The 12490-nt window shown below is 59.4% G+C and overlaps 3 protein-coding genes across 4 annotated transcripts; 2 read left to right on the forward strand and 1 right to left on the reverse strand.

The window, feature by feature from the left end:
- Positions 1 to 2614: 2614 nt before the first annotated feature.
- MICOS13 (mitochondrial contact site and cristae organizing system subunit 13) lies at positions 2615 to 4487 on the reverse strand. The gene is made up of 4 exons (XM_082837308.1): positions 4238 to 4487; positions 3367 to 3544; positions 3117 to 3168; positions 2615 to 2830 (listed from the first exon to the last, which is right to left on the reverse strand). Exons 1-4 carry the CDS (start codon positions 4264 to 4266, stop codon positions 2733 to 2735), a joined length of 357 nt encoding a protein of 118 aa, XP_082693434.1. The 5' UTR covers positions 4267 to 4487; the 3' UTR covers positions 2615 to 2732.
- Positions 4488 to 6577: 2090 nt separating this feature from the next.
- HSD11B1L (hydroxysteroid 11-beta dehydrogenase 1 like) lies at positions 6578 to 9083 on the forward strand (the record flags this gene model as incomplete). Its single annotated transcript, XM_082835464.1, has 7 exons — positions 6578 to 6665; positions 6749 to 6879; positions 7510 to 7621; positions 8001 to 8092; positions 8395 to 8488; positions 8621 to 8786; positions 8888 to 9083. Exons 1-7 carry the CDS (start codon positions 6593 to 6595, stop codon positions 9081 to 9083), a joined length of 864 nt encoding a protein of 287 aa, XP_082691590.1. The 5' UTR covers positions 6578 to 6592.
- A 1891-nt stretch (positions 9084 to 10974) lies between these two features.
- On the forward strand, positions 10975 to 12463 carry RPL36 (ribosomal protein L36). Of its 2 annotated transcripts, none has more exons than XM_082837459.1 (4): positions 10975 to 11060; positions 11241 to 11335; positions 12131 to 12265; positions 12336 to 12463. In XM_082837459.1, exons 2-4 carry the CDS (start codon positions 11243 to 11245, stop codon positions 12423 to 12425), a joined length of 318 nt encoding a protein of 105 aa, XP_082693585.1. In that variant the 5' UTR covers positions 10975 to 11060; positions 11241 to 11242; the 3' UTR covers positions 12426 to 12463. The 2 variants fall into 2 exon arrangements, with proteins under 2 accessions (XP_082693585.1, XP_082693586.1); XM_082837460.1 differs by having other exon boundaries at positions 11047 to 11129.
- Positions 12464 to 12490: the final 27 nt, after the last annotated feature.

Consider the following 12490-nt stretch of genomic DNA (forward strand, 5'->3'; position numbering starts at 1 on the left):
CAAGGGAAGACAGACACAGGACCAGGCCTTTCCACCTGTTGGCTGAATACACCTCCTCCACCAGGCCAGGCACATCCCCCTCCTAATCCCTGTAAATTTATACCGCACGTGGCAAGACGGACCTGCAGACAGGACTAAATTAAGAACCTTCACATGGTATCTGGGGTTACCCAGGTGGGTCCTTGTAAGGGAAATAGGGAGAAGGGCAAGAAGGGGACACGACAGCGGAAGACCGCACTGCTGGCTGTGAGGACAGAGGAAGGGACGCCAGCCAAGGATCACAGTGGCCTCTAGGAGCTGGGAAAGGCAGGAAACGGATTCTTCCCCGCGTTGCCCACATGCCCAGCCATGCCCACACCTGGATTTCAGCCCACTGAGACCCATGTTGGACGTCCAACCACGAGGTGATTCTGTCCCGCGAAGACAACTGGCAGCACCAGGAGACATTTGCGGTTGTCATACGTGGTGGGTAAGGAGGCACCGCTGGCATTTTGGGGGTTGGAGGCAGGGATGCTGCTCAACACCCCGTCCCTGGGGTGGCCCCAACACGGATTTATCCTTCCTGATATCAGCGATGCCAAGCTGTGGAAATCTGCCCCAAGGTGTTGGGCGCTGTGATGGGGCACCCACAGGGCACTGAGGAAGCCCAGAGAGGGCACTTGAGGAAGGGGACAGGGGAGGCTTCCCAAATGAGGGGGCATCTCAGCTGGGGGCAGGATGAACAGGGGTCAGCCAGGAGGAAGGATGGCCTAATGAGGGGCTGCAAAGTTGTGGGCAAAAGCTGGCGGGAAAGCCAGCTGTGTTCTGGGAACTGAGGGCCACTGGGCTGGCATATCCAAGGACTGAGGGGAGGCAGGGCCCCTGAGGAGTCTGGGCTCACAGGGAGGGCAGGGGGAGCTGCAGGTGTTTGAACAGGGGGTGACGTCCTCAGACATGGTCTCGGAAACAGATGGAAGGGGGCAGGCCCGGAGGTGGGGTCAGCAGGGAGGTGATCACTGGCAACAAAAACAAGTCGATGGAGAGGAATAGGGGTCTGACTGGATGAGGAGACACAGAGGCAAGAGCAGCACTGGTCTCCAGGCTGTCAGCTTGGTCTGTGTGGACAGCGGGAAAGCCATGGGGTCAAGCAGAGCCCATGGCCAACCCTGGGCCAGTGACCATAGACTGGTTTCAGTGCTAGAAAATGCGCGCGCGCACGCACACACACACACCCATGTCCCCAGGGCAGCTCAAAGACTGGCTTCCTTTGAGGCTTCAGGGAGCCTCGTGGAGCACATGGCACCACCCCAGCTCCCTGCGCCCTGAGCACAAACCCCTCCTGTATTCTCCATCTGTGAAAAATGGGCCCACGGGGCTGCTGGAAGGGCTCTGTGGACGGAGAGTCAGGCTGGGACAGCTCACAGGGCTTGTCCTTGAACTCAGGATGTGCCCTCAGCCTCCGAAATGGCCAGCACCAGCTCCCTCCTCGGCAGCAGAGGATCAAGGTTGGCCCCAGGCCCCACCCATCCCACCCTCATCATAGACCCGCTCCCACCTCCACAGGGGCCCAGGTGGCTTTCAGGTGACACACAGGACATGGGAGACCCCACCTGGAGACCATTCCTGGAGACCAGGGTGGCACAGGTCACTCAGGGCTCTCCCTCCCCAAGCACCCTGCCCTCCCCACTCCTCCCTGGCCAGATGGATGGATGGACACGTGCTGGCTTGTGCTCCCAGGCAAGCCTGGGAAATGCCCCGGCCTCTGGTCTCTGCTTCCCTCATCTGTAACAGTGCCGTCCCCTCCTGAGTCATGTCCCTGGATGAGTTCTATCCCCTAAACCAACTGACATGAACTCCGGAACTCTTGGGAACAGAGGATCCTGTGCCAGCTCGGGGCACCATTACCCAGGCCTCCTCCCTGTTCCCAGGGTAGCTTCCTGGGCCAGTCATTGGCTCCCACCCAAGCCCACCTCCTACCCTGTCTGGGGCAGAGGTTTCCTCCTGCCATCACCATGGTGGGATGCTTTGTGACTGGGTGCTGGGGATCTCACAGGGAGCATCTCAAGGGCCCACCCTCCCCAGAGCTCCAGCTGGACGGAGAGACATTTAGGTCACCAAGCAGCTGACACAGCGGGTGTCAGAGACGGCTTCCCAGGGGAGCAGGGAACATCTGGAAAACAGGGCCCTTGTGGGCCAGGGAGACTCCCTGCACGGCCATGACCGCCAGGTCTGTGCTCCCCAGGAATCCCTAGGTTGTGGGGAGAGGGTGGAATGAGAGTGGAAACCAGGTGAGGGCAGGAGAACAGGGACTAGACTAGGCGGGCAGATCAGTGAGCCGAGCAGGACAATCAGTGGCTCTGGGGGCTCGCAGCTGTGTAGACCAGCCCTTACCCCAGATTGCCCCACCCTGTGCTCAGCCCTCCAAGAACTGAGAAGACCCCAGACCCAGATGGGCCCTGAGCCCCAGGGCAGTGCTCTGCTCCCACTCACCATACAAGGTCGAGGGCCCACCAGTGGGCAGGGCCCAGATACAAAGGGGTGAACCTTGGCCTTCGGTGAAGGTCAGGCCCTGAAGAGCCCCCAGGAGCCAGAAGCCCACGCCCCGGGGGCCAGCACACGGATCGGGGAACACTTCCAAGTCCTTTATTGGGCCGGCAAGGCCGGGAGCTGCCCTAGGAGTGGGGTCCCAGTCTGGCGTCCATGGCGCCCCGGCCCCTGTTCCCGCCTGGGGCAGGCAGCTTCCTCTTGACAGGCTACTTGGTTCGCTCCTTCAGGTATTCCCAGCCCTCCTTGGAGTACTCCCAGGCCTTGGAGGGGGCCACAGACAGAGCGGACATCACCGTGATGATGCCTGTGGGGAAGGAGGGCCCAGCGCTTTCAGCAGAGAGTTTGAGAGGCACCACTTCCGGCTCTGTCAATTCCATGCAGGGAAACAGGTGGAGGCCACATATTGCTCCCACCTCCCTGGAATCTCCACTCCCTTTTCTCTTTCAGATCCGTTGGGGGCAGCGGGGCAGGGAGGCGGGAGCAGCAGGTGCACACAGAGCAGGAAGGAGAGTGATGGAAAGGCATGGCCAGGAAGGGAGGTGGGAAGTACCTGGGGCCACTCTCCTGCAAGCAGACGGACCAAGGCCTACCTGAATTCCAGGACTCGCGGATGTGAAAGTTAAACTTTGGAGGGGCTGGGAGCTGGGAAGAGAGGGGAAGAAGGGGCTAGTGAAAGGGGAAGGCCTGGCAGCCCGCGCCTCCCTCACAGGCAGGGAGAGCAGCACATGCCCCAGTGTGGAGAAAGCCAAGCAGGGCTGGAGGGACCGGGGATCAAAGACCACCCCAGAGCTGACGCCCCTGCTCCCGCAGAGCCGTAGCCTCAATCCAAGCTCAGAGTACCTGGGGTATCTTCAGGCCTGTCTGCTCGCACACGTACTGGCTGAACTGGTACACGGCGGTAGGGACCACCTCCTCAGCTTTCTGAAGGACCGCCTGGCTCTTGTCGCTGGGCCCCAGCAGCTCCTGGTCGTACACCAGGTAGACAGCGCCCCCAGCCACACTGCCCTTGATGAGGAACCTGCAGGCAGAGAAAGGAACCACAGCAGCTCAGCAGATTCTGCTGGCCACCTCCCGGGTCTAGGCCCGCGAGTATGGGGGTGAGGGTTAGACCCCTAGGGGGAGGGGCGTGCCCACAGTCCAAAGAGTGACACACCTGAAGCCAGGCAGCTAATGCGGGAAGCACAGGGCATTTTGGGAGCCCAGAGGCGTGCCCGACCCACAGCACTTAATTTAAGGCGTGCAGGGAGACTCAGCTCCATTTAACTGGTAAACTGAAGCCTGGAGAGAAACAGTGTCACTCAAGATCCCGCAGAGGGCAGGGAACAGTGAAGACTTAAGACTCCTGACCACCTTCTACCTTCCAGCCCCGAGGGATGCTCCGCGAGGAACCCGCGGGGGTTTTCTAAGTGTCCCTGGTCATTTCCTGTCATACGCAGCTCTGGGTGCGCATTAACCTCCCAACAAAGACGTGCGGCACTCCCATATTACAGAGCGGGCAGCTGAGGCTCGGAGGGGTCTCGGGTACAGAGTGGGAAAGGCACGGACTCGCTAGGAAGCGGGAGGGGGGCGAGAAGCTCCACCCTGTCTGGACAGACACGGGAGACCTGACACTACGGGCGCCGAAAAGCCGATCGGGAGCAAACCAGATGGAGGGTGCTCGCAGAAGGGAACATTCTTGGGGGCTTGGGCCCCTCCTGGTGGCCCCACGAACCTCATCAGCGACCACACTCCGGATACCATGACCGCTCCGCTCCGCGCGCAAGGACACTCGGCTCGCCCGTCACTTCCGGTCGCGGCGTCGCAGAGGCCTCTGGGAGGCGTAGTCGCTTGTCAGCCGCAAAGGCCTCCGGGAGTCGGAGTCTCGGCACCGAGACAACAGAAAGAGGTTGCGGTCCCACTGCAGAACAACCGTGCGAAGCTTAGTCCTCAGGGCCCAGCCGCCGCAAAGCTGTCTGGGAAAAGTAGTCGGCAAGTCACGTGAGGCGCCGGACGGCTCGTTTAGCCGCCAAGCCTCCTGGGAAATGCAGTCGGGGGCGGCACGGCCCTCGTGAGGCGAGGGAAAGAGGAATCGGGTGACAAGAGTGGGGCCTCAGGGGGACCCAGAAGATGTCGTCTCCCGCGCCGGCGCGGGGGACTAAGGCCCCAGGCACAGGAAGAGAGTGCCTGAAAGCCGGTTGTCACGGCAACACGAGGGCTGATTCGTACGAGAAAGGCGGGCCTTTAGTCACGTGATCAGGTCAGTGGTTGAGGCCAGAGGAGAGCTAGGCGGGAGGCTGTTGCCCGGCAACGCCTGGGAGCGGAGTCCCCACAGTATAGCCCCTCCCCCCGAGGAGGTGGGCTCGGAGTCGCGTGAGTCAGACCCTACAGGAGGGGGCGCGGTCGGAGCCTGGCGGACGCAGTGGTGAAGTGAGGGTAGAGGGGCGCACGCGTGACTCCCAGGCCCGGACCCCAGCCCCGCTGGACAGCGGGACAAACTGAGGCCTGAGTGGGTGAGTTCGCGATTGGGAGAGTGCAGTGAGTCGCACGCCCCCTTTGTTCAGAGGGGAAACTGAGGCCCGGCGAGGTCAGGGGGCCGGTGGGTTCTGCGAGGATCGGGTTTCCTCCTTTCCTCCCCCTTCAGAGCCTGGCTGTTTCATCCATCCATTCATCTATCCGCCCACTCACCCACCCAGCTTGCCAGCCAACCCCCGCGAGGGAACTATGGTCAGGGCCAGTTTGAGGAGAATGTTGAGCTGTGGGGCTTCAGGGCTTTCCCTGGAAGTGGGGAGAGGTGGGAGAGTGTTCCCTGCTGAGGGGACGCTGGCGTGACTGGGTTAGGGCGAGGAGTTCACTTTTCTGAGAACTGATAGATTCATGGATAGGAAGTGGGGAAGATGAGGATGGACAGAGAGCCGAGGCCAGACCTGCTGGGTCTCGTGGGCTGAGGTGAGGAGGGTGTGGTCTCCATCTGGGGCAGTGCTGAGCCCTGGGAGGGTTTGGAGCAGGAAGGGACATCTCAGATGTTTTTGGACAAAGATCCCTATGGCCTCTCCTCTTTGCCCCATGCAGTTCAGAGGATTGAAACCCTAAGATGTGATGGGCTTGTGCCCTTTTCAGGGAAGATCCATGACCCCCTTAACTTTAATCACCTGGCCTGTTTATATCTTTCACCTTCTCCCTGGAACAAGTAAATCGGCTCCCCCAGCTGAAGTCACATCTTAACCCTGATGACACGGGCACCTCCATCTCCAAGCCAGTCCTGAGTGTCCGATTCCTTCTGGGTGTCTCCAGACAGAGTTATCTTTCTGGGCTCCCCCACCTCTCACCTCCCACATTCCTCATATCACTCTGGGTCAGTCTATCTGTTGAGTACCTACTGCATGTCTGGCAGTTCAGGGCACGGAAGATCCAAAAGGGAGCAAAACAGAAGCAGGTTTCCATTTCCTTTCTGCCCTCATGGAGCTGAGTCTAAGGGGAGAGAGGGATCCTGAACAGGTAACAAATCATCAAGATGATTTCAGGGGATGACAAGTGCTGAGAAGGAGAAAAGTTCTACAGGTAAGAGAGAGGGGGTGACCAGGAACAGAGGTGCTTTAGAGGAGGAGGCCCGGAAGTGCCCTCTGAGGAGGTGATTTTTCCAGCCAAGACTTGAAAGAGCAAGCCATTGGGTTGTATTTGGGAATACAAAATACAACCTCGTAGAGGGAACAGCCAATGCAAAGGCCCTGAGGCAGGATGGTGAGTGGCTGGTTCCAATGAACAGTGAAGAGGCTGGTGTGGCAAAGCAGAGTGAGCAAGAGGGGCTGGTCCAAGCAGACCCTTTTTGGTCACCAAGGCTTTTGTTCTAAGTGAAACGGGCAGGGTTTTCAGTAGGGGAAGAAGATTGCTGCAGTGGTTCAGGTGAGCTAGATGATGACCTGGACCAGGTGGTGGCTCTGCAGATGGAGAAGAGGGGGCAGGGCCAGGGGCATCACCGCTGGCTCTTCGAACAAAGACGCCGTTGGGGAAATGGGTGTGACTGGGGTGCGACTGTGGGCCAGGCCTGTGCCGGCCCCCCCTCTCTCCTGCTGCAGACCCAGGGAGGGCCATGAAGGTGCTGCTGCTCGTGGGGCTGGGAGCCCTGTTCTTTGCCTATTATTGGGATGACAACTTTGACCCAGGTGAGCGCCTGGGGGTGGGGGTGGGAGGAACGTTCTGGCTGCCCTGTCCATCCCCCAAGCTGACCACCCCTACTCGCTGCCAGCCAGCCTCCAGGGAGCCCGTGTGCTGCTGACTGGAGCCAGCGTGGGCGTCGGGGAGGAGCTGGCATATCACTACGCGCGCCTGGGCTCCCACCTGGTGCTCACTGCCCACACCGAGGCTCTCCTGCAGAAGGTGAGACATTCCATCTCAAGTTTAATTGGGGGGGGGGGGCGGGGAACAGGGCCTGGGTTTGAATCCCTGCAAACATTCAGGCTTCCTGTGTGGCCTTGGGTAAGTCACTTAATCTCTCTGAGGCTTAGTTTCCTCATTTGTAAATCAGAGACAATAAAAGGACCTTCTCCTGGGTTGTGATGTGGGGTTGAATCAGTAAGACAGTTGTAAAGCAAGGACTGTTCCTCACTAAATAGGAGTACTGATAGTAACCAAAGGCTGTGTGGATAGCTAGGGTTCTCAAGTTCAAAAGCGGGTTGGGTAGACCCTTCTTAGCAACAGCCCAGTGTTATTTCAAGGAAATGTGCAGCTCCTGGGGATGAACCTTCCAAAATTTCAAGAGGCCAGAAATCTCAAGATTTATTTGAAATCTGCGTTTTAAATGTTGATGGTTGAACAAGCAAAATGTCCCCTATTCTGGCCCATGGGCGCCAGTTTGCTACCCCAGTGGTAACGCTTCAGACATGATGTTGAATGGAACCTGAGGCTCATAGCAGGGGAAGGGCTTCAGGCTGGGGCCCCTTTAGGGCCGGCAGGTGGAGGGGGGCCAGCTGGGGTGGTGGGGCCCACGGGCAGCTCTGGCCCCCCCAGGTGGTAGGGAACTGCCGGAAGCTGGGCGCTCCCAAGGTCTTCTACATCGCTGCGGACATGGCCTCCCCTGAGGTGCCCGAGCGCGTGGTGCAGTTTGCGCTGGACAAGCTGGGTGAGGGGCGGGGCCTGGAGTCTGGGACCTTGGCCTAGGCCTTAGGGGCACGACCCAAATTGGGGCGGGGGTGTGGTAGTAACGGCCGTCTGAGGGCGGAGATTTATGGGTCCGGGGGCAAGGCTAGGGGTGGCGCCTCATGGCATCCAGTGGGTGGAACTCTGGACCGGGCCTCATTAGATCAGGGATGAAGCCTGGTTAGGGAGTAGGGCGGGGTCTCTGATCTTAGTTGGGGCGCTACCTGGGTCAGAGCTCATTGTGTCAATGCTCTGGCCGGAGCATCGCTAGTTCAGGGGGCAGGGCTATGGGTGGTGTCTCATAGGGCGCGGGGGGCGGAGCCTTAAGGACAGCTCCGAGCTGATGGGCCTCTCCGGGCCAGGAGGGCTGGACTACCTGGTGATGAACCACCTCGGCGCCGCCCCAGCAGGCACGCGGGGCCGCAGCGCCCAGGCGACACGCTGGCTCATGCAGGTTCTCCTCCCCTCCGCGGCCCCGGTTCCGCCCTCCCGCCAGACTCCACCCTCTCACCATTCCCCTCTCGGGCCCTGCCCTTCCCAGCTCCAGACCCCAACTTTCCTGGTTCCAGGCTCCGCCCTCTTGACCTTGGCTCAGCCCCAGGCTGGTGTTCCCCCTCGTCCATTCGGAACTCTGCCCCAGTCCTCGAGCCCCGCCCCTACATACCAAGGCCCCGCCCCCAGGCTCTAGGCTCCGCCCCTGCCCCTTCTGGCCTTCGGTTCCTCCTCCGCCCGGTGACTCGCAGTCGCCACCTCCAGGTGAATTTCCTGAGTTACGTGCAACTGACTTCGTTGGCGCTGCCGAGTCTGACTGACAGTAAGGGCTCCCTGGTGGTGGTGTCCTCGTTGCTAGGTGCGTGTACGCGGGGCGGGGAGTGGGGAAGCCATGGGGCCGATGGGGGCGAGCCTGGAGTGGGCAGGAAGGCTTCCCGGAGGAGGAGCAGCGGCGTGTGGCCGCTCAGCCACTGCCCTCCGGCGCCCCCAGGCCGCGTGCCCACGTCCTTCTCCAGCCCCTACTCGGCGGCCAAGTTCGCGCTGGATAGCTTCTTCGGCTCTCTCCGGCGGGAGCTGGACGTGCAGGACGTGAACGTCGCCATCACCATGTGCGTCCTGGGCCTCCAGGATCGCGCCTCGGCCGCCGAGGGAGTTAGGTGAGGCCCAGGACGCGAGCCGGGGCCAGGCTGAGCGGGGAGGGGGTGTGGGGGGCCGCTCAGCCGTAGCCACAGTCCCCACCGCACCCTCCTGTCCCCAGGGGCGTCACAAGGGCCAAGGCGGCCCCAGGGCCCAGGGCAGCCCTGGCTGTGATTCGTGGCAGCGCCACGCGTGCCTCCGGCGTCTTCTACCCGTGGCGCTTCCATCTGCTCTGCCTGCTTCGCGGCTGGATGCCACAGCCAAGGGCCTGGTTCATCCGCCAGGAGCTCAACATCACGACCCCCGCTGCTGCCTGAGCTCCTGGGCTTAATGCCCCTTCGTCTTCCCAGAAGACCCTCCAGCCAATCGTCCTGGAGCCCGGACAGACACCTCTGAGCAGGTGGCCGAGGGCCAAAAGAAAGTCATCAAGACAGAAAAGTAAACCTGAGAAAAACTACCAGCACCTGAAAGCAGTCAGAACTCGGGGCGTGCCTGGCATCTTGTCAGGGACTTGGAAGGCAATTAATTACCTCAGTCTTCTCAGCTGTCATTGATGACATGATTGCTGCTTCCATTTTGCAGATGAGCAAACTGAGGCTCAGAGAGGCTATGTGACTTGCCTCAGGGCCCTGGCCACATCAAGCAGGTCACAACACTACTGAGCCACCCTTGGAACCCTCTCTATTTGCGACCTGAAACCACTGCGTCCCTGATTTGTTCTTTCCACTCTCAGCCTTGGAGCATCCCCCAGCCATTTTCCCGAGCAGGGGAGCCCTCGAAGCTGTCGAATTGATGGTGGGGTCTGAGGAGGGGGAAGAGGAAAAGAATGTGTTCTGGGCTGGATCCAGCCTCCTATTTGATAATAAAAAGCTTTCTTCCCTTGCACATCTGTTCAGACTCCTTGGTCCTTCCAGTTTGCTGGTGGCAGGAGGTGAAGAGGGATGTGTGTATTGGTGCCAGAACTCTCACCTTCATTTCACAGGTGGAGAAACGGAGGCTGAGAGACAGATGGACGTCATCCAGGAAGTCAGGGATGGAAGGAAGTGTGACCGATTGTGGGCCAAAGGCTATATTTGCAGCACGAAGAACGTGGTTTGTGCACCAATAATGATAGCCTGCATCAGGCGCTGCGCACTTGACATTCATGACATCTTCACAACCAGAGGTTAGTGCTACCATTGTTACCATTTTATGGGTGGGGAAACATAGACGGGAAGTCAGAGACAGAAGCTGGGATTCTGACACCAGACTGTCCCTCTTTAAGGCAACGTGTGGGCTGCACCTGCACATCACTGGTATTTAGATTAATGAATTAAAAATTGACACTTTCCTTAAAATGGTAAACCAGCAGTGCTCGCATAAAGAAAAAGCAACTGTAAAGATAAAAACTAAATGAAAGCAATGTTATTAAAACAAAACAATGTTTTGAAGAATGAAACAATGTTATAAACAGCTAGCTACGGGTGGGATAGGGAGGGTGGGAGGGAGACGGAAGGGGGGGCTATGGGGATATAAGTATAGCTGATTCACTTTGTTATACAGCAGAAACTAACACAACAATGTAAAGCAACTATACTCCAATAAAGATGGTTTTTTTTAAAAAAAAAACTAGTTCCTGTTGGCTGTCCAAGCCTCCAAGATTAGCAGGTGATCCAAGGGCTAACCCCACACAGACCAGCCTCAAATTCATACTGTCTCTTGGAAATAAATAGGATTGAAAGATAAAAACCAGAAAAAAAGAGTATTTTTTTTGTTCCCACCACGCCGCCTATCCCTGCACCTAAAATTCCATCAAGTTATATCAAGTGCCACCAGGGGGCACTATATCGCAACGCTTTCCTTAGCTCTAGCCCAGAGCTTGGCTTCATGTATAGTAAAACCAATTTCTCCGATTGTGGAAATTTTAGTTTGTGCCAGTTATCATATCTTGCTCAAACAGTTTGGAATAGGTACTATTGTTGTCATCATTCTATAAATGGAGAAATTCGAGCAGTGGGAGCTGAAGTCTCTGGCGCTGGGACAGCCAGCTGGCGGCACAGGTTGGATTTCACCTCTCAACCCACGCGCGGAGGGAGACACCGCAGCCACAGCCACGCCCACCCGGTCCGACTACTGGTTTGGGCCCGTGAGGATAAGCGCGCATGCTCAGGGGGCCCACAGGGACGCCTCCAGCCGCCAGGGGGAGCCCGCGACATTCCTGCCTCTCTGGCCCGCGCCGCCCGCGGGTCGGTAGAAATCCCAGAGTTCGGCGCGTTTGAGGCCCTTCCGCCGCGGCAGCCATTAAGGAGCAGCAGGTTAGTGAAGCCCAGCGCGAGTACCATCAGCTGCCATCCGGACCCTTGGGGCTCCAGTGCAGCTCGGGGGTATGGTTGGGTGCAGCGAGCAAGCCCGGGGGAGCCGAGGCGCGGGGTTCCGGGCGGCGGGGACCGAGCTGGGACTCACCTCCACCCCTCTCTCCCCACCCCTGTCCGCAGCCATGGCTCTGCGCTACCCCATGGCCGTGGGCCTCAACAAGGGCCACAAGGTGACCAAGAACGTGAGCAAGCCGAGGCACAGCCGCCGCCGTGGGGTGAGTGCCGGGAGCGCAGTCGGGAGTCGAGTCCCGAGGGCAGTGGGGAGCCTTGGGCAGTGGGGAGCCCTGGTGTCTTGTTTGTTTGTTTGCGGTACGCGGGCCTCTCACTGCCGTGGCCTCTCCCGTTGCGGAGCACAGGCTCCGGACGCGCAGGCTCAGCGGCCATGGCTCACGGGCCCAGCCGCTCCGCGGCATGTGGGATCTTCCCGGCCCGGGGCACGAACCCGTGTCCCCTGCATCGGCAGGCGGACTCTCAACCACTGCGCCACCAGGGAAGTCCAGCCCTGGTGTCTTAAACGGAAGAAAGGGGGTGTCAGGCTTGCGCAGAGCAGAGTGAAGATGCCGGTTACGCGCCTGCGCGGCGAACGCCCGCCGGGGCTAAGTAATGGGACCCACCTGGCCCGTGGATTCGGAAGCTGGGGCAGGAGCGAATTGGGAGCGAATTTTGACGCATGAGCAGGAGTTTGCCGAGTAGAAGGGTTTCTGGATCGGGGTTGGAATGTGGAGGGAAAGCGGATTCCTTGTGTGTCAGGTTGAGGAGTCGTAGGCTCATGGGGGTTTATATATTTCTTCATGAAGCGGCCCCGACTCCACGGTGCCCAGCTTGTGTCCAGGGCGAGAGGGTTCTGGGCCCGGGGAACACCCTGTGCAAAGGCCGGGTGTGACGTGCCACCTTAATGTTGATAAGATTGGGGACTGGGGAGGATTTGGGCTTCCCTTGTTAGCAGACATACCACACTCCACCCGGAGACCCCCTCCGAGCCCCGCCCTGACGCCTCCCTTCTCCCGCAGCGCCTCACCAAGCACACCAAGTTCGTGCGGGACATGATCCGGGAGGTGTGCGGCTTTGCCCCTTATGAGCGGCGGGCCATGGAGCTGCTCAAGGTCTCCAAGGACAAGCGGGCCCTCAAGTTCATCAAGAAAAGGGTAGGTAGGACCCCTGTTAGGGCCGGGGTGGGACTTCGGGCTTAGGCTCACGGCCCTCCTTGCCCGGCAGGTGGGGACACACATCCGTGCCAAGAGGAAGAGAGAGGAGCTCAGCAATGTCCTGGCCGCCATGAGGAAGGCGGCAGCCAAGAAGGACTGAGCCCTTCCCCTCTGTGCACAATAAAACTTTTCCAGAAACTTGGGGTGTCTGTGCTGCCAGTGGGA

This window comes from Leucopleurus acutus (genome assembly GCF_964270905.1).
Source record: "Leucopleurus acutus genome assembly, chromosome: 3".
Lineage (NCBI taxonomy): Eukaryota > Metazoa > Chordata > Mammalia > Artiodactyla > Delphinidae > Leucopleurus > Leucopleurus acutus.